The sequence below is a fragment of the Salvelinus namaycush genome, chromosome 16 (assembly GCF_016432855.1).
Source record: "Salvelinus namaycush isolate Seneca chromosome 16, SaNama_1.0, whole genome shotgun sequence".
NCBI lineage: Eukaryota > Metazoa > Chordata > Actinopteri > Salmoniformes > Salmonidae > Salvelinus > Salvelinus namaycush.
The window spans coordinates 22,079,002-22,105,916 of record NC_052322.1 but is presented as its reverse complement, the minus strand read 5'-3'; the positions used below and the strand labels follow the sequence as shown (position 1 = coordinate 22,105,916).

Sequence of the window (26,915 nt, the reverse complement as noted above, 5' to 3'; positions counted from 1 at the left end):
CTTCACCATGTTTCATTGAAATGTACAGCTGTGTGTCATCCGCATAGCAGTGAAAGTTAACATGATGTTTTCGAATGACATCCCCAAGAGGTAAATATATATAGTGAAAACAATAGTGGTCCTAAAACGGAACCTTGAGGAACACCAACATTTACAGTTGATTTGTCAGAGGACAAACCATTCACAGAGACGACCTGATATCTTTCCGACAGATAAGATCTAAACCAGGCCAGGACTTGTCCTTGTAGACCAATTTGGGTTTCCAATCTCTCCAAAAGAATGTGGTGATCGATGGTATCAAAAGCAGCACTAAGGTCTAGGAGCACGAGGACAGATGCAGAGCCTCGGTCTGACGCCATTAAAAGGTCATTTACCACCTTCACAAGTGCACAAGTGCAGTCTCAGTGCTATGATGGGGTCTAAAACCAGACTGAAGCAAAATCAGTGATTTTCAATGTGGCAGTGCCATAAGATGTCACCTTTCCAACTTGACTGGCCTGCACAGAGCCCTGACCTCAACCCCATCGAACACCTTTATGATGAATTGGAACACCGACTGCGAGCCAAGCCTAATAGCCCAACATCAGTGCCTAATGCTCTAATGGCTGAATGGAAGCAAGTCCACGCAGTAATGTTCCAACATCTAGTGGAAAGCCTTCCCAGAAGAGTGGAGGCTGTTATAGCAGCAAAGGGGGAACCAACTTCATATTAATGCCCATGATTTTGGAATGAGATGTTACATGAGCAGGTGTCCACATACTTTTGGTCATGTAGTGTATGTGTCCAAAAAACACATATTTCCTGAGCTTTCTTATATCTCCTAGATAAAGGAAAAACACTTCAAAACTGTATTCCTTATTTTTTTTACTGTATCTTTTGCCATTTATGAATGTGTTATTCAATGCATTTATATGGGCTATATAGTAAAGGCCAAATTCAATATGTGTTCAAATAATTGTTTTATTTTGGCGGGATTCTCACAGGGGTCCGACAATTCTAAATCAAATAGCTAAACTATCCATGGTATGACCTTCTTAAAACAATTCCATAGTCACCCCCTCAAAGGCTTTTAGAGGTTAAAACATTCTGAAAACTTACTTAAGTCAACATCTGTCTCTCCAGATCTGTCGGTCTCTTCCTGGTGATTCTTCAAGGTGACAGCATATGCCAATAACCCTGGAGGCTGTAGCTGTAGCCTAGTGACAGAAAACATTTGGAGAGAGATCAGGCCAATTTCACTAAACTGTCAGTCATATCTAAGATGTCTGTATCAGGGTCATACAGCAGTCATGATCTTCCTTCAAATAACCAGGATCACATCCAAACATATTTTGATTTGTTTAACACTTTTTTGGTTCCCAAATAATATTGCGATATGTAATTGTATAGATTTTTTTTCCACACATCACTATTGAGTACCAGTCTGTAATTTGTTCTTAACTGACTTGCCTAGATAAATAAAGGTTATATTAAAAATGCTTAAAAAAAATATTGCTATTTATCTTATGGAGTCAGATAAACATTATAATAGGCTAATTGCTTTGTCTTATGAGTAGTATGTGATGTATATACTATATAATATACTGTATATACACATATCAAATAGTACTGCCAACTAGAGCTTTTCACTGTCTAGCAGTGTAATTTATAACCTACAGGGACTTGGGGCCAATCAAAAGTGCATCAGCATAAGAAGAGGTGTCTTTGTATTTTATGTTGTAACATGAAACTCATTATTGAGTGTCATAAAATCTGCTCAGTTAAATCCCAAAGTGTGCACGGAAGAAGCTACGGAAAGATCACTGACCATCATAAATCTGAAATTACTTGAGCAAGCAGGAATAGAGATTACTTATCAAGTGGGAAAAGTGTTCAGCACTCGAGGCAGTCTTTAAGACTTCCGCACTGACACTACAACAGTACATTCAGCAGAGTGAATCAAGATCTATTATTACAGTAGATTTTTGGCACAGGCACAAATAATATGGAAACCATTTGACTTATCATTATTTAATGCATACATTGAAAAAGAGGATTTATACGACTGGTTGACGAGATCAATAGTGGACCCAGGGTCTTGTCAGTGGGGTGAGAAGCATCAAGAGGTACGCAGGATTCGATTGCAAAATGGTGGTATTTATTTACAGGTGCAGAAAGTGAAGATGGATCCAAAATATGTACAAGATGTTGAGGAACACTGACATATACTTTCAAAACAACAAACAATAATCTAAATGGTAAATATACAGAAGCTTCGACTGGCTTCTAAGGCAGAGCACCTTCAAACTAGACGGAACAACTATACCTTAGACAGATCATCAATAATTCCTCAGTTGAGAGCCCAGAGGAAACATGTCACTCCTTCCTAAACTCTCCCGAAATGAGAAACCTGAAAAGGTTAGAAGACCACCTAAACAGGTATTTCATCAATGCAACATTTATAATTCCCATCACAATTAATACTTATCAAATGTCATCATATCAATGGCCAATACATGTCCCAATATCAGGACATATTATAACATAGAGATAACATAGAATAAATGTATTAGGAAAACTGACCATGTGTGCACTTGCTGGCTAACCATGTGGCTTCACCAGCTCTCACTCTCCAAATCGGTCCACAAACAATCCACTGTGGTGAGTAGGCTACAGTTTGGTGAGACAATGTAACTTTAAACTCTAACAAACAATGTTACCATTTCTACTGGCGTGTGATCTTTTGTATAACTGTGGGACATAGTGATAGGATATGCTTGCATGAAAACCAAACAACTACAGTATGTTTTGGACACCGTGCCCTTAGCTCCCGTTTGACAAGCACTTCTGTCCCGGCAACGGCATGGGAAGTCTACCTAGTAGCCAATATCAGGGTGAAGCAATAGTACACCCATCATTAGTACTTTTAATTAAAAATAAAACACTTGTCCGTTTTATAACTGAAAAGGTACAATTATCTCTGTAAAACGAAAAGTGACGTACGACTCGGAGTCATCCTCTGGCTTCTAAACTCCAAACTGTCTTACCTATAGCAGAGCGATTTCAACGCACCCACTCCTCTCCACACGACCACTACTTTCCTTTCGACACACCCACTCCTTTCCACACAACCACTACTTTCCTTTCGACACACCCTCTCCTTTCCACACGCCCACTAATTTGCTTTTGACACACCCACTCCTTTCCACACACCCACTACTTTCCTTGACACACCCACTACTTTTGACACACCCACTCCTTTCCACACACCCACTACTTTCCTTGACACACCCACTACTTTTGACACACCCACTCCTTTCCACACGCTCACTACTTTCCTCCACAAGCCCACTAATTTCCTTGACACGTGCACTCCTTTCCACACTCCCACTAATTTGGTTGACACACCCACTCCTTTCCACATGCCCACTACTTTCCTTGCGACACACCCACTGCTTAACACAAGCCCACAAATTTCCTTGACACACCCGCTCTTTTTCACACACCCACTATTTCCTTTTTGACACACCCTCTCTTTTCCACATGCCCACTACTTTCCTTTCTACACCCTGGGACATTTCGATTAAAAAAAAGTAATAATAATCAGACAGACAAATCATGAGATTGGGTAGGCAGGGCTTAAAATGCAGGCTGGAATTGTGGTCCTGTTAAGCTAGAGCAACAAGTGAATACGGCACCTCTGATGCACCTTCCATTTCTGACTCATTCTCTGTCCCAACTGACGGCAGAACTTCTACAGACGTATAAGCTGGAGCGTTGGTACATTGTGGAAGGCAACTCGTCTAGAGAGACTACGTGCTCCACAGTGCACATCATTTCAAGGAGGCATAAAGGGAATATGTTTGTAAAATATGTTATCAAGGATGCACATTTTACTTTGAATTGTATTCTTGTAGTCAAATATACATCACCAAAACTATACAGTTTATGTTATTACCATATTCTTGTTCTCTCCACCAAAATAACTAAAAACAATGTTGCCCTTGTGAATGCTGGGAAAACACAAGACTGCCTTGTCAAGTTACTTTAAAAATGTGTTATCACAGGCCCTGGAACAAAGGCCCTTGTCTGTTAACACTTTTCACCCCCAAATGAATCACTTCTAGTCTGTGAGAATCTAATTTAAATGAGCTTATTATAGCTTTGGTGTTACTTGATTGGCTTGAGGGCAGCTTGAAGTGGAATAACACTTTGTCTACAACATCTCAACTTTGAGGTTTATTCTCAGAGTTGTCTTGACACTCTTGAGAAATGCTGTGCTCATTTTTTGCAGAGGACTACAGTATATGACATCATAGCGGGACAAAGTCTGTGCACATAGATGTGGGAGTGAGCAGACAGACATTTTTCTTCATTTTTGAAATAGTAGCATTCAACTCTCCTTAGGTGTCAATATTTCCATTAAACTCTCCTTAGGTGTCAATATTTCCATTAAACTCTCCTTAGGTGTCAATATTTCCATTAAACTCTCCTTAGGTGTCAATATTTCAGTGTACAGAAGTGTAATACCACATATGATTACTACAGTAACCATTATTCTGAGGTTTACCCTATGGAGTAAAATCCAGGTTCTCACCTCAGTCCTGATGTCTCATTTACTCATCAGTCACCTGAATGAACAGAAAATCATACCTCGTCATTGAAAATGCTATTTGAAACTATTCCCATATAAAATGTATAAACCCAAAACATAACATTTCATTAAATAGACTAACAGAGCATGCATGTGGAACCCAAAATGTATCTCTATGTTGCATAATTTGGCCATGGTGTAGCATGGTGTAGGCTTGAACATAGCATTTTATTTGAGGACTGTCTCTCACCATGACATCTGCATATCCACATAAAGGGTCAAGTGCCATTCAATCTCCATTAGTGTTTGCATTGCACAGAGATAGAATCCTTTAACAGAAAACAACCGATTCCGCTTTCAAGCCAGTAACTCTTAGGTAAATGAAAGTGCAACACTATGCTTAACACACAAAAGCATAGCATCTGTCTTAACTGGTTGGCTTTTAATTGACCATTTGATAGTATTGATCAGCATCCAAGAGATGAGAGGGGTGGTTAATGAAACAATCCTGATAGTTCATAAATGTTTGATATACTTTGCTCAATTATGTTACCATCAGCCCACCAAAGACCTTTCCCCTTAGGAACAAAATTAACTTTATATGAAATGACCCCTTACAAACTACTTTTACTAGTTTAATAACACTTATCTCTCAAATAGGGTGTCAGCTTTTAACACAGCCAATCAAGCCTCTACATTCTATAAGTCAGGAGTCCTCTGGACTAATATGAAAGCACTGAGAGCTGACTGCATACTCACAAAGCCTTTTACAGTGATTACCTCTGTAAATTAAAAATGACCTACAACTTGTCTTTAATAAGAGACAATTGAGATGTACTAACTTCCATCATTCCTTCCAGCATATATCGATACTATAAAGTGGAACTACAGTATGTGCTCACACCATGTCCTCTTGTTCTCTCTCCTCAGATCCCACAGGTGAGTTATGCCTCCACGGCTCCAGAGCTGAGTGATAACACGCGCTATGACTTCTTCTCCCGCGTCGTGCCTCCGGACACCTACCAGGCACAGGCAATGGTGGACATAGTCAAAGCCATGCGCTGGAATTATGTCTCCACAGTAGCATCAGAGGGCAACTATGGAGAGAGTGGTGTGGACGCCTTCATACAGAAGTCCCGCGAAGACGGTGAGTCATCTCTATCTCACCTGAACATTCTTTTCACTGTTCCACATACATGCTTGGTCTTATTTAATTAAATATTATTTTTGATTGGCTCCTGCAATCAGGAACCTATTATGACATCACATGGCGTCACAAATTGGTTGGGTATGGAAACTTCCCGATCTTTTGGCTCACAAACCCTCAGGATCCATAGATTTATGGGCATTGGAAAAGCTACATTTAGTTAAATTCATTATCATGTTGCATTTGAGTTAAATTTACCCTATTGCAATGAGGCCAATCACTTAACATAGGTGCCATGCTTTTGTGTGTTAAGCCTACAGTAGTGTTGCACTTTCATTTACTGGCTTGAAAGCGGAATCGGTTGTTTGCTGTTAAAGGATTCTATCTCTGTGCAATGCAAACACTAACAGAGCTTGAATGGCACTTGACCCTTTATGTGGATATGCAGATGTCAGTCCTCAAATAAAATGCTATGTTCAAGCAGCTGAACCAAACAAAGCAGGGGAACTCATTGGAAATTACCCTGTAGCTTTTGAGTGCTTTTATCTCTGCAGTATTATTTCACACATCCTGTATCTGCTTAAGAGTTTTTCAGGTATGGCATTATACCATTTTAGCTGTATCTCCTTATGAAGTGTTAGAGGCAGAGTGGTCGGGTAGTTTACAGGGGAGTTCATCTTGTTGTGACCATTCAGAATTCAAATGAAAGGCAAAGACAGTCATAAAAGAGCTGTTCCATTTGAGCATTCCATCCACAGATCAAACAACACCTTTTAGATATAATAGTAATGGCCATTTGGCCCAAAGAATGGAATCCAGTCATGAATTACGAGGAAAATTAGATAATATTGTTGGCTGTACTATGACGATCATCATCCATCATACACATCATACTGTACATATAAAATAATTCAATTTTCCCATTTGCATTAACCCAGCTGACCTCAAACAAATACAGAATGGTTTATCTGACAGTTGACAGAATAACATATAGCATCAAATAGCCTAACATGAATAAATTAAACATGCGGTAGTAAAGCTTGAGAAATTTTGAACCTGCTACAGATCAAAAGGTCTTCTCTCTGTTTTTATGGAATTGAAAGTTGTATGAATCTTTTTCAAAGTGAGGTTATGAAGGTTGAGAAGTGTTCTCACATTGCAGCAGTACAGCCATGTCTGGGACGTTGGAAGGAATGATTCATTGTTTCTTTTTGTTTGCTGGCAAAGAGTTCTAGGCCGTTCATCTCTGTCTCCCTGGCCTCAAATCTGCCCCTTATTGATGGGCGTTTGGCAGCATAATCTGAAAATAAGTGGATACTGATTTGTAATGTAAAGCGCATGAATAATTAAAATATTGGGAAGTGAAACAGGTCAGTGCTTCTGAATGAATTATCCATGTTGATGAATTCATATCTTAATAGAAAACAGAAATGTATTTATTTACATTTGCCATAGAGGATCATTGTTTCTTTACGCACCCCCCACTCCCCCGACCCCCCCCATGTGCACAAATTACCTGTGTGTATGTGTATTCATGTGTGTATTTTTGACATTATTATGACTCCGATTCATGTGTTGATGATGCTCGCCCTGCTGACCCTACACCCTCTGTCAGTTTACGAGTGTCATTGTCCTGAAATGGGCACCGTAGCCACATTTAGTTTCAGCTTTCTGGCTAAACTAAAAACAATTTGTCCAATGCGATTGGAAAAGTGTTGAGGAAGGGAAAATGAATCAGTATTGAAAGATAGCTAGAAAGTGAACAAACAAGAGAGAACTGAGAAGTAGAAGTGAGCATGACTGCCCGGAGCACCAGTGGGCGTAGAACAGCTTTGGGAATACAGTCAGCTCTGAGCAGGGAGCAGGCCGCACACGCTCAGCCTGACCTCTGACCCCCGCTGGGGTTGAATGTAATCACTACCGACATGCCTACCGCTCTCTGTGCCACTGTGGCTCGCTCGTCTGCCGGCTCCAAGCTGCTGCCCATCATACTGTATGTCCTAGAGAGAGACCAGTGGCGGAGGAAGCGGAGGAGTGCCCCTGCAGAGCCCTCCAGCTTCCCTTGCTCAGCTCTGTGGAGGAGAAGTTCATATGAGGAGAGTTCAGCCGGCTCAGCAATTTATAGGTTGGAGCCTCTAGGTTGCACCATGGGGAGCCTCCAGAAAGGGAGTTCCATGTGTAGGCTACCAGATTAGCCACGGTGGAGCTAATTTATTGTACAGTAGGTTGAGCTCAGTTCAACTAAAGCAGCAAACTCCAAACCCACTTCTTTTCGCAGATAGACAGACAATATGGTAGGGTTATGTACTGCATCTTTCCAAGCACCTCTGCCAGGAGGTAAAAACACACCATCCAGCTGCCAAGCCAACTTGCTGAACCCCCCTTATTGCTTGGCTTCTTATTCGCCGTGGCAACAGAAAGCAATCTATGAATACCCACCAAACCATGACATGTCCAATTAGCATTCCTCTCACCTAGTGCTGTACTGCTGACTTTTTCCCTTGTGAGCGCTCAACTCAAAAAGCTCCCCGCACTCCAAGTCTCCATGCGCTAGACCATTACACCCTGCAGTTTAATGATACTGAGAGCATGGCCATTTTCACTGATCCTTACCCAAACTATGTAGGATGTTATATTGAACAGTGGTGTAAAGTACTTAAGTAAAAATAATTTTAAGTACTACTTAAGTAGTTTTTTTGGGAACCTGTACTTTACTATTTATATTTTTGACTACTTTTACTTCACTACATTCCTTAAGAAAATATTGTACTTTTTACTCTATACATTTTCCTTGACACCCAAAAGTACTCATTACATTTTGAATGCTTAGCAGGACAGGAAAATAGTCAAATTCACGCACTTATCAACCAAACATCCCTGGTCATCCCTACTGCCTCTGATCTGGCGGACTCACTAAACACACATGGTTCGTTTGTAAATGATGTCTGCATGTTGGAGTGTGCCCTTGGCTTTCCATAAATTAAGAAAACATGGTGCTATTTGGTTTGCTTAATATAAGGAATTTGAAATGATTTATACTTTTACTTTTGATATTTAATAAGTATATTTTAAACCAAATAATTTTTTACTTTTACTCAAGTAGAATGTTACTGCGTCAAACTTTTACTTCAGGCATTTTCTATTCAGGTATCTTTACTCAAATTGACATACCGCACCAACAGATCCACAGATGATGCAATCTATATTGCACTCTACACTGCCCTTTCCCAGCTGGACAAAAGGAAAACCTATGTGAGAATGCTATTCATTGACTACAGCTCAGCGTTCAACACCATAGTGCTCTTAAAGCTCATCACTAAGCTAAGGACCCTGGGACTAAACACCTCCCTCAGCAACTGGATCCTAGACTTCCTGACAGGCCGCCCCCAGGTGGTAAGGGTAGGTAACAATACATCCGCCACGCTGATCCTCAACACAGGGCTCAGGGGTGCATACTCAGTCCCCTCCTGTACTCACTGTTCACTCATGACTGCACGGCCAGGCACAACTCCAACACCATCATTTAAGTTTGCTGATGACACAACAGTGGTAGGCCTGATCACCGACAACGATGAGACAGCCTATAGGGAGGAGGTCAGAGACCTGACCGTGTGGTGCAAGGACAACAACCTCTCCCTCAACGTGATCAAGACTAAGGAGATGATTGTGGACTACAGTTAAAGGAGGACCGAGCACGCCCCCATTCTCATCGACGGGGCTGTAGTGGAGCAGGTTGAGAGCTTCAAGTTCCTTGGCGTCCACATCACCAACAAACTAACATGGTCCAAGCACACCAAGACAGTCGTGAAGAGGGCACGACAAAGCCTATTCCCCCTCTGGAAACTAAAAAGATGTGTCATGGGTCCTCAGATCCTCAAAAGGTTTTACAGCTGCACCATCGAGAGCATCCTGACGGGTTGCATCACTGCCTGGTATGGCAACTGCTCGGCCTCCGACCGCATGGCACTACAGAGGGTAGTGCGTACGGCCCAGTACATCACCGGGGCCAAGCTTCCAGCCATCCAGGACCTCTATACCAGGCGGTGTCAGAGGAAGACCCTACAAATTGTCAAAGACTCCAGCCACCCTAGTCATAGACTGTTCTCTCTGCTACCGCGCGGCAGGCGGTACCAGAGTGCCATGTCTAGGTCCAAGAGGCTTCTAATCAGCTTCTACCCCCAAGCCATAAGACTCCTGAACAGCTAATCAGCAGCTAACCCTGTATATAGCCCCAATATTGTTATTTACTGCTGCTCTTTATTATCTGTTTTTCTTATCTTTTTTAGGTATTTTCTTAAAACTGCATTGTTGGTAAGGGCTTGTAAGTAACCTGTTGTATTCCGCGCATTTGACAAATACAATTTTATTTTATTTGAAGTATGACAGTTGGGTAATTTTTCCAACACTGATATTGAAGCCAGCATACTCTGGATTTGTCATTGTACTCAGATTACACAAGGGCCGCCGGAAAACGTGTGGCGAGGCGGCATTTGCCACAGCACTTTTATTTTTATTTTTTTATTTCACCTTTATTTAACCAGGTAGGTTGAAGTGTACCTATGATAAAAATGACAGACCTCATGCTTTGTAAGTAGGAAAACCTGCAAAATCGTCAGTGTCTCAAATACTTGTTCTCCCCACTGTAAGTGCTGTTTTTTTGACTGATTTGGCTCATGATCTGTCAACTCAAGCACAATTTATCTGTCCGTCACATCGGAGTGCTGCTACATGCTCTTTCCGTGTCTTGACCAATCAGATTCACAGAAATCACATGTCGCACTGGCCAGGGCACAATGCACAAAGTGTTGGTGCGCGTTGTGCGTTCTTCACTTTCCACCAGTATTTATTTAGCAAGCGTGATAGCACATCACTGTAGGCAACTAACAACAGCAGCTGCATAGTCTCAACTTGGATGTTGGCCCACCACCTCAACCTCGACAAGACAGAGCTACTCTTCCTCCCGGGGAAGGCCTGCCCGCTCAAAGACCTCTCTCCATTACGGTTGACAATTCCATGTTGTCCCCCTCTTAGAGAGCAAAGAACCTTGCCGTGACCCTGGACAACACCTTGTCGTTCTCTGCAAACATCAAAGCAGTGACTCGCTCCTGCAGGTTCATGCTCTGCAACATCAGTAGAGTACTATCCTACCTCACAAAGGAAGCGGCGCAGGTCCTAATGCAGGCACTTGTCATCTCCCGACTGGACTACCGCAACTCACTGTTGGCTGGGATTCTCGCTTGTGCCATCAAACCCCTGCGATTTATCCAGAACGCTGCAGCCTGCCTGGTGTTCAACCTTTCCAAGTTCTCCCATGTCACCATGCTCCTCTGCACACTCCACTGGTTTCCAGTCAAAGCTTGCATCCATTACAAGAACATGGTACTTGCCTACAGAGCAGCAAGAGGGACTGCCCCTCCCTACCTTCAGGCTATGCTCAAACCCTACACCCAAACCCGAGCACTCCGTTCTGCCACCTACTAGCCAGTAGCCTTAATTCTTGCATAGAATCCAGCCTAGCTGAAGCGATGCAATTTTCCTGATTTCTGACCACTTTTTTTCACTGGCCTCCATTGATTTAGTCACCCTAATTCTGCCCATCCTACAAGGCTAAAAACGCTGATAACTTTTGAATGAATTATGATAGAGACATGAGGGTTGGACCATTGGTTTTCTTAGAGGATTATCCACACAGTATTTTACCCATTGTTCAAAAGATGTGTTTTGATTGGACACTCTTATACTATGCCCCCTGTCCCTCTGGCCAGGATAAACTAAGTGGTAACGTTGTGTATTTATAGTCCATTTGTTTGTGAAAAAATGTGAATGGTTTATATTCAAACTTGGGCTGACTCGGCTAACTACACTTTTTCAATCCAAAATGATTAACTGGAATTAATCAATAAACACTATAGCTGACATAGACTGTGAGTTAATGTTTTAATACCTACAGTTGTAAAGGGCAAGACTACTACAAAGGGCAAGACTACTACTCTGGCCCCATCATAGCCCATATTAAACCTTTTTACAACACAGATTAATCACGTCATACCGTATAAGGTCCGACGATTTACCTGGTTAGATACCAGATCAGGAAAAACTACGGGCCCCAGAATTTTTTCTCTCGCCACACCACTTTGGGACCTGTGGTGCCACCTATGGATTACATTGATATATTATGTCACATGGTATGTTGGTTAAATGAAGCATTGACAATACAATAAAACAGAGGCAGCAACAAACCACACAATTTAATCAGTGTGTTGTGTGATGAAGGGCAGCAGGTATTCTGGCAGTTAAGAGCGTTGGGCCAGTAACCAAAAGGTTGCCTGTTCGAATCCACAAGCTGACTTGATGAAAAATCTGTCCATGTGCCCTTGAGCAAGGCACTTAACCCTATTTGCTCCTGTAAGTCAATCTGGATTAGAGCGTCTGCTAAGTTACTAAAATGTAAATGAAGGAGAGACTAGAAATTCCAACCGTAATTGAAAAGTGATTAGAATATCCACCAAGCTCAATTATTTACTGTCATTATTATCTGATTCAAAGCTGATTATGGTGCATGGGATGCACAGGCTGATGTGAAGTATATTGACTACCTTCTGGGCTGCAATTAAGTACTGTATTTGAACAAAAAAGGCTAAGAAGAAAGGTAATGAAATACTGGGCACCAGCCGTCTACAGAAGGTATTTGTGTTACGTACTCACGGTCTCCTAAGCCTAGGACTCACATAAACATACTCCATGGATTCACATAGATGCAGTTTGATAGTGACCCAGAAAGCTTCAGCAAGCATGAACGTGTGTAGTAAGTGAAAATCAAAGCCACAGGTGGTTTGGCTGGTTGACAGAAAGCCACCAGAGAGGTTTCCTTTCATCTTAGAGTGGCCAGCCCGGAGCAGAGATGGAGGGATGGAGGGATGTGGTCTCTCATTATTAATCAGCCAAACAGAGACTGAGTCAATACTGCCGGGCTTTACTTTGTCCTGTCACGGCCTAACCCACCTGACAGGGTAGACAGAGAGGAGGCGCTACCCCACATCACAATGTGGACAATGCATAATAAGTGCACTGTGCAATTCAAACTGCTTAGGATCTGTTATATTTAACCTTTGCCGAGTCCCCAACAACCAGATGTTCCGGTTTTCTGGGGAAATGGAAAGAGAGCCTGTGACGCAACTTCCACTTTTGGATGTTAATAAGGTGACACTCCATCTTAACTCCATCTTAACTCCTCCTCCACTTTTACTGGATTGGTTGAACAATGCAGAAGAGAACCTCTCATGACATTTTTTCTTCTTGTCAAGACCAGTATGTAGGGGATCTTGTTTCAAGCGTTTCTTTTACACCTGCTACGTTAAGTTACATTTAACCTAATGATTACAATCCCGTTTAACCCTCTGAAAATGAATCTTTTTTTTAATGTACTGCATGTTACCATTATTCACTTTTCACACGAGATTCTTAACTTTTATATATTTCTACCAGGGGTTGGGAACCAAAATTATTTTCCAATTGTTTCGTTCTGAACAGAAGCATTCTTTTTTTTGTTCCGTCACACTGTTCCGACTAGCAAATAAAGTTCTCAACCGGTTCCAAAAAATACAAAGTAACAGTTTATATAATTCCTTTCTATTCCTTTTTAAACCTCTGAAGTCACATTGTTTTGTACATTAAGCTCGACATTTGTAACGGCATTCCTCCTCCTCTTCATACGAAGAGGAGGAGTAGTGATTTGACCAAAGTGCAGCGGGTTGTGAATACATAATGATTTATTAAATCAAACGATGAAACACGAAAACAAACACTTGGAAGGATTTTACAAAATAACAAAACGGAGTAGACAGACCTGGACATGGAACTTACATAAAATACACGTAGAACTCACGAACAGGAACAGACTACATAAACCGAGACAGTCCCGTGTGGCGCGACAAACACTGACACGGACGACAATCACCCACAAACAAACAGTGAGAACAACCTACCTTAATATGACTCTCAATCAGAGGAAACGTCAAACACCTGCCTCTAATTGAGAGCCATACCAGGCAACCCAAAACCAACATAGAAACAGAAAACATAGACTGCCCACCCAAAACTCACGCCCTGACCAATAAACACATACCAAACAACAGAAAACAGGTCAGGAACGTGACAGAACCCCCCCCTCAAGGTGCGAACTCCGGGCGCACCCCTACAACTCAAGGGGAGGGTCTGGGTGGGCATCTGTCCGCGGTGGCGGCTCCGGCGGTGGACGAGGACACCACTCCACCACTGTCTTTGTCCCCCTCCTTAGCGTCCTTTGAGTGGCGACCCTCGCCCCCGACCATGGTCCAGGAACCTTCACTAAGGCCCCTCCTACATAGAGGAGACAGCTCAGGACAGAGAGGTAGCTCAGGACAGAGAGGTAGCTCAGGATAGAGAGGTAGCTCAGGACAGAGAGGTAGCTCCGGACAGAGAGGTAGCTCCGGACAGAGAGGTAGCTTAGGACAGAGGGACAACTCTGTACTAATGGCAGCTCCGGACTGGGTGGCAGCTCCGGACTGGGTGGCAGCTCCGGACTGAGTGGCAGCTCCGGACTGAGTGGCAGCTCCGGACTGAGTGGCAGCTCATGACTGGAGGGCAGCTCATGACTGGAGGGCAGCTCATGACTGGAGGGCAGCTCATGACTGGAGGGCAGCTCATGACTGGAGGGCAGCTCATGACTGAAGGGCAGCTCATGACTGAAGGGCAGCTCATGACTGAAGGGCAGCTCATGACTGTAGGGTAGCTCATGACTGTAGGGCAGCTCATGACTGTAGGGCAGCTCATGACTGGAGGGCAGCTCATGACTGGAGGGCAGCTCATGACTGGAGGGCAGCTCATGACTGAAGGGCAGCTCATGACTGAAGGGCAGCTCATGACTGTAGGGCAGCTCATGACTGTAGGGCAGCTCATGACTGTAGGGCAGCTCCTGACTGGCTGGCGGCTCTGGCAGCTCCTGACTGGCTGGCGGCTCTGGCAGCTCCTGACTGTCTGGCGGTTCTGGCAGCTCCTGACTGGCTGGCGGATCTGGCAGCTCCTGACTGGCTGGCGGATCTGGCAGCTCCTGACTGGCTGGCGGATCTGGCAGCTCCTGACTGGCTGGCGGATCTGGCAGCTCCTGACTGGCTGGCGGATCTGGCAGCTCCTGACTGGCTGGCGGCTCTGGCAGCTCCTGACTGGCTGGCGGCTCTGGCGGCTCCTGACTGGCTGGCGGCTCTGGCGGCTCCTGACTGACGGACGGCTCTAGCGGCTCGGGACAGACGGGCGGCTCTAATGGCTCGGGACAGACGGGCGGCTCTAATGGCTCGTGGCAGACGGATGGCTCAGAAGGCGCTGGGCAGACGGATGGCTCAGAAGGCGCTGGGCAGACGGATGGCTCAGAAGGCGCTGGGCAGACGGATGGCTCAGAAGGCGCTGGGCAGACGGATGGCTCAGAAGGCGCTGGGCAGACGGATGGCTCAGAAGGCGCTGGGCAGACGGATGGCTCAGAAGGCGCTGGGCAGACGGATGGCTCAGAAGGCGCTGGGCAGACGGATGGCTCAGAAGGCGCTGGGCAGACAGATGGCTCAGAAGGCGCTGGGCAGACAGATGGCTCAGACGGCGCTGGGCAGACAGATGGCTCAGACGGAGCTGGGCAGACAGGCAGTGCAGAAGGCGTTGGGCAGACGGCCGACTCTGACCCGCTGAGGCGCACAGTAGGCCTGGTGCGTGGTGCCGAAACTGGAGGCACTGAGCTTGAGACACGCACCACAGGAAGAGTGCGTGGAGGAGGAACAGGACTCTGGAGACGCACTGGAAGCCAGGTGCGTGGTGTAGGCACTGGTGGTACTGAGCTGGGGCGGGAAGGTGGCGCCGGATATACCGGACCGTGTAGGCGTACTGGCTCCCTTGAGCACTGAGCCTGCCCAACCTTACCTGGTTGCATGCTCCCCGTAGCCCGTCCAGTGCGGGGAGGTGGAATAACCCGCACTGGGCTGTGTTGGCGAACCGGGGACACCATGCGTAAGGCTGGTGCCATGTACACCGGCCCGAGGAGACGTACTGGAGGCCAGATATGTTGAGCCGGATTCATGGCACTTGGCTCAATGCTCACTCTAGCCCGGCTAGTGCGGGGAGGTGGAATAACCCGCACCGGGCTATGAACACGTACAGGAGACACCATGCGCTCTACTGCGTAACACGGTGTCTGCCCGTACTCTCGCTCTCCACGGTAAGCCCGGGAAGTTGGCGCAGGTCTCCTACCTGACTTCGCCACACTACCCTTTAGCCCCCCCCCAAGAAATTTTTGGGTTGTACTTGCGGGCTTCCAGCCTTGCTTCCGTGCTGCCTCCTCATATCGTCGCCTCTCCGCTTTAGATGCCTCCAGCTCCGCCTTGGGACGGCGACACTCCTCTGGCTCTGCCCAGGGTCCCTCTCCGTCCAGAATCTCTTCCCATGTCCAATCCTCCTTGACCCACTGCTGCTGTCGTTGCTGTCCGTTAACCCGCTGCTTGATCTGGGTTTGGTGGGTGATTCTGTAACGGCATTCCTCCTCCTCTTCATACGAAGAGGAGGAGTAGTGATTTGACCAAAGTGCAGCGGGTTGTGAATACATAATGATTTATTAAATCAAACGATGAAACACGAAAACAAACACTTGGAAGGATTTTACAAAATAACAAAACGGAGTAGACAGACCTGGACATGGAACTTACATAAAATACACGCAGAACTCACGAACAAACAGTGAGAACAACCTACCTTAATATGACTCTCAATCAGAGGAAACGTCAAACACCTGCCTCTAATTGAGAGCCATACCAGGCAACCCAAAACCAACATAGAAACAGAAAACATAGACTGCCCACCCAAAACTCACGCCCTGACCAATAAACACATACCAAACAACAGAAAACAGGTCAGGAACGTGACAACATTAAATTACTTCACATATCAGTGCGCATAGATCAGCTTGCTATGGAGAGAGAAAGTGATTTAATCTGTACAGGAAAGTCATTAAGAGCAAATTGTATTTTGCCGTAAGAGCATGGTTTAATTATAATGAAAGATAAAAAAAACACTGCTGCCAGTCAGTGTAGGGCGCTAGATGCAACATACATTTTGCGGGTGAGGAGAGGATGGAGGAAGCTTGCCTTGAAACGACTGGGCATCTTGTTATGACATGCATTAACTGAATTAGGCCCACAGAATTCTACCTATGTAAGAGCGACTTCTTTTGAGGAACTTTTTATGTCTTTGAACTTGCGATTTGGTTTAACATTGGACCAGAGCAAACGTTAGCTAGCTAGCTAAAAAATGTGTTTAACCATCTTCAGTGGGCAAATGCTCACCTTCGATGGCCACTGGCACACTGGAGAAGTGTGCTCTTCATGGATGAATCCCAGTTTCAACTGTACTGAGCAGATGGCAGACAGCGTGTATGGCGTCGTGTGGGCGAGCGGTTTGCTGATGTCAACTTTGTGAACAGAAGTGCCCCATGGTGGCAGTGGGGTTATGGTATTGGCAGGCATAAGCTATGGACAACAAACCCAATTGCATTTTATCGATGGCAATTTGAATGTACAGCGAGACCGTGACGAGATCCTGAGGCCCATTTTCATGCCATTCATCCGCTGCCATCACCTCATGTTTCAGAATGATAATGCATGGCCCCAGTTCTTCCATGGCCTGCATACTCAACAGACATGTCACGACCCATTGAGCTTGTTTGGGATGCTCTGGATCGATGTGTGTTCCAGTTCCCGCCAATATCCAGCAACGTCACACAGCCATTGAAGAGGAGTGGGACATCATTCTACAGGCCACAATCAACAGCCTGATCAACTCTATGCAAAGGAGATGTGTCTCGCTGCATGAGGCAAATGGTGGTCACACCAGATACTGACTGGTTTTATGATCCACGCACCTACTTTTTTTTAAAGGCATCTGTGACCAACATATGCATATCTGTATTCCCAGTCATGTGAAATCCACAGATTTTTTAAAATATATATATATATATTTTAATTTCACCTTTATTTAACCAGGTAGGTCAGTTGAGAATAAGTTCTCATTTACAACTGCGACCTGGCCAAGATAAAGCAAAGCAGTGTGACACAAACAACACAGAGTTACACATGGGATTAACAAACGTACAGTCAATAACACAATAGAAAACTCTATACACAGTGTGTGCAAATGTCGTAAGATTAGGGAGGTAAGGCAATAAATAGGCCATAGTGGCGAAATAATTACAATTTAGCAATTAAACACTGGAGTGATAGTGCAGAAGATGAATGTGCAAGTAGAGATACTTGGGTGCAAAGGAGCAAAAAAAAAATAACAATATGGGGATGAGGTAGTTGGGTGGGCTATTTACAGATGGGCTGTGTACAGGTGCAATGATCGTTAAGCAGCTCTGACAGCTGATGCTTAAAGTTAGTGAGGGAGACATGAGTCTCCAGCTTCAGTGATTTTTGCAATTCGCTCCAGTATTGGCAGCAGAGAACTGGAAGGAAAGGCGGCCAAAGGAGGAGTTGCCTTTGGGGATGACCAGTGAAATATACCTGCTGGAGCACGTGCAACGTGTGGGTGCTGCTATGGTGACCAGTGGGCTTTACCTAGAAAAGACTTATAGATGACCTGGAGCCAGTGGGTTTGGCGACGAATATGAAGCGAGGGCCAACGAGAGCATACAGGTCGCAGTGGTGTTTAGTATATGGGGCTTTGGTGACAAAACGGATGGCACTGTGATGGACTACATCCAATTTGCTGAGTAGAGTGTTGGAGGCTATTTTGTAAATGACATCGCCGAAGTCAAGGATTGGTAGGTTAGTCAGTTTTACGAGGGTATGTTTGGCAGCATGAGTGAAGGATGCTTTGTTGCGGAATAGGGAGCCAATTCTAGATATCATTTTGGACTGGAGATGCTTAATGTGAGTCTGGAAGGAGAGTTTACAGTGTAACCAGACACCTAGGTATTTGTAGTTGTCCACATATCCTAAGTTAGAACCGTCCAGTGTAGTGTTGCTAGACGGGCGGGCGGGTGCGGGCAGAGATCGGTTGAAGAGCATGCATTTAGTTTTACTTGCATTTAAGAGCAGTTGGAGGGCATGGAAGGAGTGTTGAATGGCATTGAAGCTCGTCTGGAGGTTTGTTAACACAGTGTCCAAAGAAGGGCCAGAAGTATACAGAATGGTGTCATCTGCGTAGAGGTGGATCAGAGAATCACCAGCAGCAAGAGCGACATCATTGGGCCAAATGAATTTGTTTCAATTGACTGATTTCCTTATATGAACTGTAACTCAGTAACATGTTTGAAAATGTTGCATGTTCCATTTGTATTTTTGTTCAGTGTAATTAATAAATCCAATGTGAAATGTAATAACTATAGTATTCTTAACTAGCATTGAAAAAGTTAATATTTTTTTTTAAACAGCTCTCCCTAATTTCTGAATCATGCTTGAAACGTCGTCAGTAGGCTACAGTAACCTATGCTTCAGATGGGATGGGCAGGTAGCCTACACACACCCATTGGAAAAGATTTCCAGCAGGCAGGCAGATGCTGGAATAAGTTTGAGTGACAAAGTTGTTGCGATTTTTGGGGGACTGGGAAAAAATGCCCGGGGCGTAAAATAATGTTTTTAACCAGTTTCCATGCTTTTAAAATAATGGATCACTTTCGTTTCCTGTTCGGGTTGTGCTCCTCAAATAATTTTGTTATTTTCGGTTCTGTTCCCGGAACTGGTTCCAACCCTTGATTTCTACACAATCATTTTAATTGTAGCCACTCACTCTGTTTTTTATTTTTTATTTTTTTAAATACATCTGTTTATTAACCATCTCAGATTTCTCCAATGTCCACACTGATTAATCCAATCCAATGTCTCTTGTGGCAATATGTTTACTGTATGTAATTGAATTTGGAGTGCTAATTAGTTGAACGAGGGGTGGCGGAAATCAGCTTCTTGGTGATCTGAGGCCGTGTCGTCTGGTGATTGGTGATTAGACAGCTCCTTTACTCAGCGTTAGTTAGGGATAAGCTGATTGCTGCTGTTGACCCCGAGACTAAATCTGCTTCTCTTTTTTATGTCTGTGCTGCAATGTATGATGCAGCAAGTTAACATTTTTCTTTTCAACTGAAAGAGGCACTGCATATCACTAAAATTTAACATACAGTGGTTGTGGGTGGAATTTACATTTAAATAGTTCAGTGTACAGTAATAGTTCCATTAGAGTGACTTGTTTTTACCAACATTATAGATAAGTTCTGTTTTACTGTGACTGGACAAGCCAATGTCATGGTCTAGAGAGCTGTCATGGTCTAGAGAGCCACATTATGGACTATATACAGCTCAACTGAAAACCAGAGAGCAAGTTGTTTTCCCATTGCTGTTCCCAATCACAGTGTTTCCCATTACACACTGCAGGATATCGGTCAGGGTTCATAGTACGTATGGATTTCCACAGCACCACAGCAAACCAATATCTCGCCACCTGAAACACAGCTTCATCTCAAAGTGGTCATGCTGTATAGAATGGATCTATACAGTTGTGGCTGTTTCATCAACAAAAGGACAGTTGGTCATTTTTTTAAGCACGCATAACCACACACAAACTCACACATAGACACAGCAAACATCCACAAATGAAATGTGAAAACAGGAAGGATGCGGCTCAAAGGTTAACTCACAGGAAAGCATCAATGTGAAGTAGCGATAACGGAGAGTTTATATAATTCATGATATTGTGTCCACATATGTTAACATCTGTTGGATCTGGAGCTACGCGCTATCTGCTAGTCTTTCTCCATAGCCTCAGGACATCATCTCATCTCCGATGGCAAAAAAACACCTAGTCTGCTCAATACTCCTGAGTAGGCTACATTTATGTGGTGAAATGTATTAGTTATGGAAATGATTGACTCATTCTCTCTATGGACATATGTCATTATTTTTATTCAGCACTATGTTTCACATGTTTTCTACATACATAATGGAATAATGTGTGTGGACATTAGTTTGTAAACAAAGTCACTGTTTAAACATCGCTATGGCAGGTGAGAATGAATCCCAGCCACTGCCCTCAGGCTCTGTAAGATAATTAATAGCATATTGTTTGCATGGCCTTATGTGAGACAAAGGCCTCTTATACGTCGAGACACCTTAAATAATAGCCATCATTCTTACTTGGTCTCTGCAGTCTTCTTGCAGATTGCCATTTCAGGAACCTTTGCTTGGCATGCTATGTCACTTCATTGTATAAATTAGTCCGTGCTGCAGTTGGGGGCTGCAGGGTGGATTTGCAAGCACATAGCACCATGTCTCAACCGCTCTCTCTCTCCCTCTCCCCCTGTCTCTTTCTTTAATGGGATTTTTAAGGATACAAATGTAGAGTCTGAGATGTTGATAGCACTCTGTCTCTGAAAGAAATGTGAATAATATCATTATTTTACACTGATCATGTTGCCTTAACACCAAATTATATCCAACTCACCAGACACAGAAACAGTATATGCATAAGAATAAGGACTAAATTGGTACGAGGCTGGCTGGTAGTTCATTCTAAGTCAGTACCATCCTGGACTTATAATTACTTCACTATGACAGCTGAGAGAATTATCTGAGTCTGGGGACTCCCCAGCTTTAAACAGTCAGACCAGGGGTTCCAGGTTATACATTATGGGAGTAATGATCCCCAATGATGTGCTCAATTATGTTATAATCATGCAATTTCCATTTTATGACCAAGAGTTCGGCTCTGTGTTTCATGTTAAAACAGTTGTTAAAAATGCATAATGTACAGATGTATGTTTTATTTTGAGGAACAGATTTCATGTTTCAAGGGGTTATCTAATGGCAATTCCACAGTAACGGAATTTTGCAGAGACTTTAAAATGTATGCCAAACAGAAATCAAAGAATTTACACAGTAAAAAAAAAAAAAATGTAAACTGTGCAGATGGAACATTTGGTAACAGAATTACAGTATAATCCATCAAAATTGTGGTCTGTTACCAAATGTTGTATCTGTACAGTTCTTCCAGTAAATGTATTTTTTATTTTTTTATTTTTTTAAGTTAAGTGGAAATTGTTAAAAGTACTCATTGTGCATAGAGCCCTATGGTTTCTTAAACTGTGAAATCAGTGGTTTTTGTTTGGTATACATTTTAAAGTGAAAAATCAGTCTCAGCTTATTTCTGTTATCATGGAATTGCCCATAACAGTTTCCCCACCCCTTACCACCACTTCCGTTGTCATTACAGATTATTTTGTATGGTAGCATTACATATTGGTAGTTTATTTCATCATCAGCACATTGGGATGAAGGAATTCCAGGATTTATTCACGACTCCTCTGCTAGATGTAAATGTAGGTGTGCATGAGTGAGTGCATCTGTGTGTGTGATGGCTTTTGGCCACGATTCAGCTCTAATCATATCTCTTTCCTTGCAACCCTTTAGCATTACACCTGCCTCACCAAAGCACAAAAGCAGATGTAATTGGTTTGAATCTTCCCCATACAAAAACAAGGAAGTGAGCTAAATATGGCAAGATACAATATATAAGCTTCAAGGCATGAATCCTTACCTTAAAAATACATACATATTAAGGACAGGAACCACATGCTAAAATGACATTTTTGCATGTACTTTTGATTAACGTCAGGATCTGACCCTTTTTTATAAATTTTCGCCTAAAATGACATACCCAAATCTAACTGCCTATAGCTAGGGACCTGAAGCAAGGATATGAATATTCTTGATACCGAAAATAATGAAAGAAAAAGTTAAACTATCAAAGACACTTACTGATACACAAAGTAGGTCTCACAAGCAAGAGCCTGTAACTAAAACAAGATCTCAATTTTCCAATATAGAAAGGCTTTTGAGCAGAAAGTCTGACAGTATTATGTCGTTTAGGTTATATACAGAGATGAGAGCGAGAGATGGGGAGAGGGAGATGAGAGTGAAGGATTTAAATGTTAATGCAGAGACCACCACCTCTTCCTCTCCAGAGACGGCAGGGGTTCAAACTGTAGAACTCAGTTCCTACATTTGAATATAAAAATGGATTTTATCAAACAAAACTATCACATTTCAAGGAAGAACCAGATGCAGACAATGTCGAAGTAACAAACGATTATTACTAGAACAGGGTGCAGGCAAAACGATAGGTCGAGGGCAGGCAGAGGTCAGTAATCCAGATCAGAGTCTAAAGGTACAGAACGGCAGGCAGGCTCGGGGTCAGGGCAGGCAGAATGGTCAAAACCAGGAAAACTAGATAACAGGAACTAGAAACAGACAGGAGCAAGGGGGAAAATGCTGGTAGGCTTGACAAACAAAACGTACAGGCAACAGACAAACAGAGAACAAAGGTATAAATACACTTGGGATAATGAGGAAGATGGGCGACACCTGGAGGGGGTGGAGACAAGCACAAAGAGAGGTGAAACAGATCAGTGTGTGACAGTACCTGGGCTCATACCTGGTTGACCGGGGTGCCGGCGTTGGAAATCAGCGATGAGGCCTGGGTCCAGGATGTCCCTGGCGGGGACCCAGCACCTCTCCTCCGGGCCATAACCCTGCCAGTCAACCAGGTACTGGAATCCCCTGCCCCGAGGTCGAACCTTCAGGAGACGCCTCACCGTGTACGTCGGTTGGCTGTCAATGAGACGGGGGAGAGGGGTGGGCCTGGAAACAGGAGACAAAGGGCTGTGAGACATGGGTTTGATCCTAGACACATGAAAAGTGGCATGTATACGGAGGGTACGGGGCAACAGAAGACAAACAGCAGAGGGGCTAAGTATCTTGGAGATGGGGAAGGGGCTGATAAACCGGGGGGAAAGTTTGCGGGACTCCACAAAGAGGGGCAGATCTCGGGTGGACAGCCTTACCCTCTGCCCAAGGTTACCGGGGAACCGGGGTCCGGTGGCTTTTTGCTTGTCGTTGATACCTGGAGGTGGTCTTGAGAAGAGCCGACCAGGTTCTCTTCCAAGTACGACGACAGCGGTGGACAAACATCTGGGCCGAGGGTACGCAAACCTCTTCCTCTTGCTCTGTGAAGAGTGGGGGCTGATAACCCAGGGAACACTCAAAGGGCGAGAGACCCGTGGCAGAGCAAGGAAGGGTGTTACGGGCATATTCGACCCACACTAGTTGTTGGCTCCAGGTGGTGGGGTTGGCGGAGACTAGAGGTCGACCGATTAATCGGAATGGCCGATTAATTAGGGCCGATTTCAAGTTTTCATAACAATCGGAAATCGGTAATTTTGGACACCGATTTTGCAAATATTATTTTTTTGTATATATTTTTTTTTACACCTTTTTTTAACTAGGCAAGTCAGTTAAGAACACATTCTTATTTTCAATGACAGCCTAGGAACGGTGGGTTAACTGCCTTGTTCAGGGGCAGAACGACAGATTTTTACCTTGTCAGCTCAGGGATTCAATCTTGCAACCTTATGGTTAACTAGTCCAACGCTCTAACCACCTGCCTCACGAGGAGCCCGCCTGTTACGAGAATGCAGTAAGAAGCCAAGGTAAGTTGCTAGCTAGCATTAAACTTATCTTATAAAAATCAATCAATCAATCATAATCACTAGTTATAACTACACATGGTTGATGATATTACTAGTGTATCTAGTGTGTCCTGCGTTGCATATAATCGACGCAGTGTGCATTCGCGAAAAAGGACTGTCATTGCTCCAACGTGTACCTAACCATAAACATCAATGCCTTTCTTAAAATCAATACACAGAAGTATATATTTTTAAACCTGCATATTTAGCTAAAAGAAATCCAGGTTAGCAGGCAATATTAACCAGGTGAAATTTTGTCACTTCTCTTGCGTTCATTGCACGCAGAGTCAGAGTATATGCAACAGTTTGGGCCGCCTGGCTCATTGCGAACTAATTTGCCAGAATTTTACGTAATTATGACATAACATTGAAGGTTGTGCAATGTAACAGGAATATTTAGACTTATGGATGCCACCCGTTAGATAAAATACGGAACGGTTCTGTATTTGACTGAAAGAATAAACGTTTTGTTTTCGAGATGATAGTTTCCGGATTCGACCATATTAATGACCTAAGGCTCGTATTTCTGTGTGTTATTATGTTATAATTAAGTCTATGATTGATAGAGCAGTCTGACTGAGCGATGGTAGGCACCAGCAGGCTCGTAAGCATTCATTCAAACAGCACTTTAGTGCGCTTTGCCAGCAGCTCTTCGCAATGCTTCAAGCATTGCGCTGTTTATGACGTCAAGCCTATCAACTCCCGAGACTAGGCTGGTGTAACCGATGTGAAATGGCTAGCTAGTTCACTCGCTCTGAGACTTGGAGTAGTTGTTCCCCTTGCTCTGCATGGGTAACGCTGCTTCGAGGGTGGCTGTTGTCGATGTGTTCCTGGTTCGAGCCCAGGTAGCGGCGAGGAGAGGGATGGAAGCTATACTGTTACACTGGCAATACTAAAGTGCCTATAAGAACATCCAATAGTCAAAGGTATATGAAATACAAATCGTATTGAGAGAAATAGTCCTTTAATTCCTATAATAACTACAACTTAAAACTTCTTAGCTGGGAATATTGAAGACTCATGTTAAAAGGAACCACCAGCTTTCATATGTTCTCATGTTCTGAGCAAGGAACTTAAACGTTAGCTTTCTTACATGGCACATATTGCACTTTTACTTTCTTCTCCAACACTTTGTTTTTGCATTATTTAAACCAAATTGAACATGTTTCATTATTTATTTGAGGCTAAATTGATTTTATTGATGTATTATATTAAGTTAAAATAAGTGTTCATTCAGTATTGTTGTAATTGTCATTATTACAAATACATTTAAAAAATCGTCCGATTAATCGGTATCGGCTTTTTTGGTCCTCCAATAATCGGTATCGGCGTTGAAAAATCATAATCGGTCGACCTCTAGCGGAGACCAGGCAGCGAAGAGTCGTCTCCAGGTCTTGGTTGGCTCGCTCCGACTGGCCGTTGGACTGGGGGTGGAACCCGGAGGACAGGCTGGCCAACGACCCAATGAGTGTGCAGAACGCCTTCCAGAACCGGGACGAAAACTGAGGACCCATGGGAGTCCATGGATTCGGAAGGCGTGCTGCACCATGAGCTGGGCCGTCTCTTTGGTAGAGGGTGGGCGGCTTTGGAAAACGGGTGGGGGGAGACCCGTGACAAAGTCCATGTATATGTGAGGCCAGGGATGGTGAGGAACAGGCAGAGGTTGAAGGAGAACAGCCAGAGCTTGCCGGGGAGTCTTGTTCTGTGCACAGATCGTGCATGCGGTGATGAACGCGGAGACGTCAGGAACCATGGTAGGCCACCAAAGCGCTATCGCACAAAGGCCAGGGTCCGACGGGAGCCCATGTGGCAGGCAAGCTTGGAGGAGTGGGCTGAGTAGCGGACAGCGTCAGGAACAAACATCCGGTTATTTGGGCCTCCCCCGGGGTTCGGCCTCACGAACATGCTTCCCTATTCCCCACCTGAGTGCCGTCACCAGGCACGAGGTGGGAAGGATGGTCTCGGGTTCTAAGGGTGTAGCCGAGGGGCTATAGCGGCGTGACAGCGCATCCGGCTTGACATTCTTGGACCTGGTCGGTATGAGAGGGGGAAGTTGAACTGGGTGAAAAGCAGGGCCCACCTAGCTTGCCTGGAATTGATACGCTTGGCGGTGCTGAGATATTCAAGGTTTTTGTGGTCTGTTCACACAATGAACGGATGTTCCGCTCCTTTCAGCCAGTGCCTCCACTCCGCCAATGCCATTTTCACCACGAGGAGCGCACGAATCCCCACATCATAGTTCCTCTCTGTGGCATTGAGGCGATGGGAGAAGACGGCGCTGGGATGTAACTTGAGGTCCAGGGCAGAACGCTGGGATTGGACAACCCCCACCCTGACATCCGAAGCATTGGCCTCCACCACGAACTGGCGGGACAGTTCAAGATGAACCAAGATGGGAGCTGTGGTGAAACGGTGTTTGAGATCCTGGAATGCCCAGTCAGCAGCTGAGGACCACATGAATGGAACCTTGGGAGAGGTGAGTGCAGACAGGGGGGAAGCCAGGGTGCTGTAACCCCGGATAAAGCGATGATAAAAGTTGGCGAATCCCAGGAAACGCTGCAGTTGCACTCTGGACGTAGGCTGGGCCAATCCACCACCGCTCTCACCTTCCCGGG

The 26,915-nt window shown here is 44.3% G+C and overlaps 1 protein-coding gene across 1 annotated transcript in view; it reads left to right on the top strand.

Annotated features, from left to right (window-relative positions):
• The first annotated feature begins 2,361 nt into the window (after window positions 1-2,361).
• The window catches only part of LOC120061184 (metabotropic glutamate receptor 4-like), a 134,958-nt gene continuing 110,404 nt past the window's right edge, over window positions 2,362-26,915 (top strand). Inside the window, exons 1-2 of the mRNA XM_039010789.1 lie at window positions 2,362-2,397; window positions 5,504-5,720. Coding sequence (XP_038866717.1) covers window positions 5,609-5,720 — 112 coding nt within the window. The 5' untranslated portion in view covers window positions 2,362-2,397; window positions 5,504-5,608. The remainder of the gene's footprint in view (window positions 2,398-5,503; window positions 5,721-26,915) is intronic.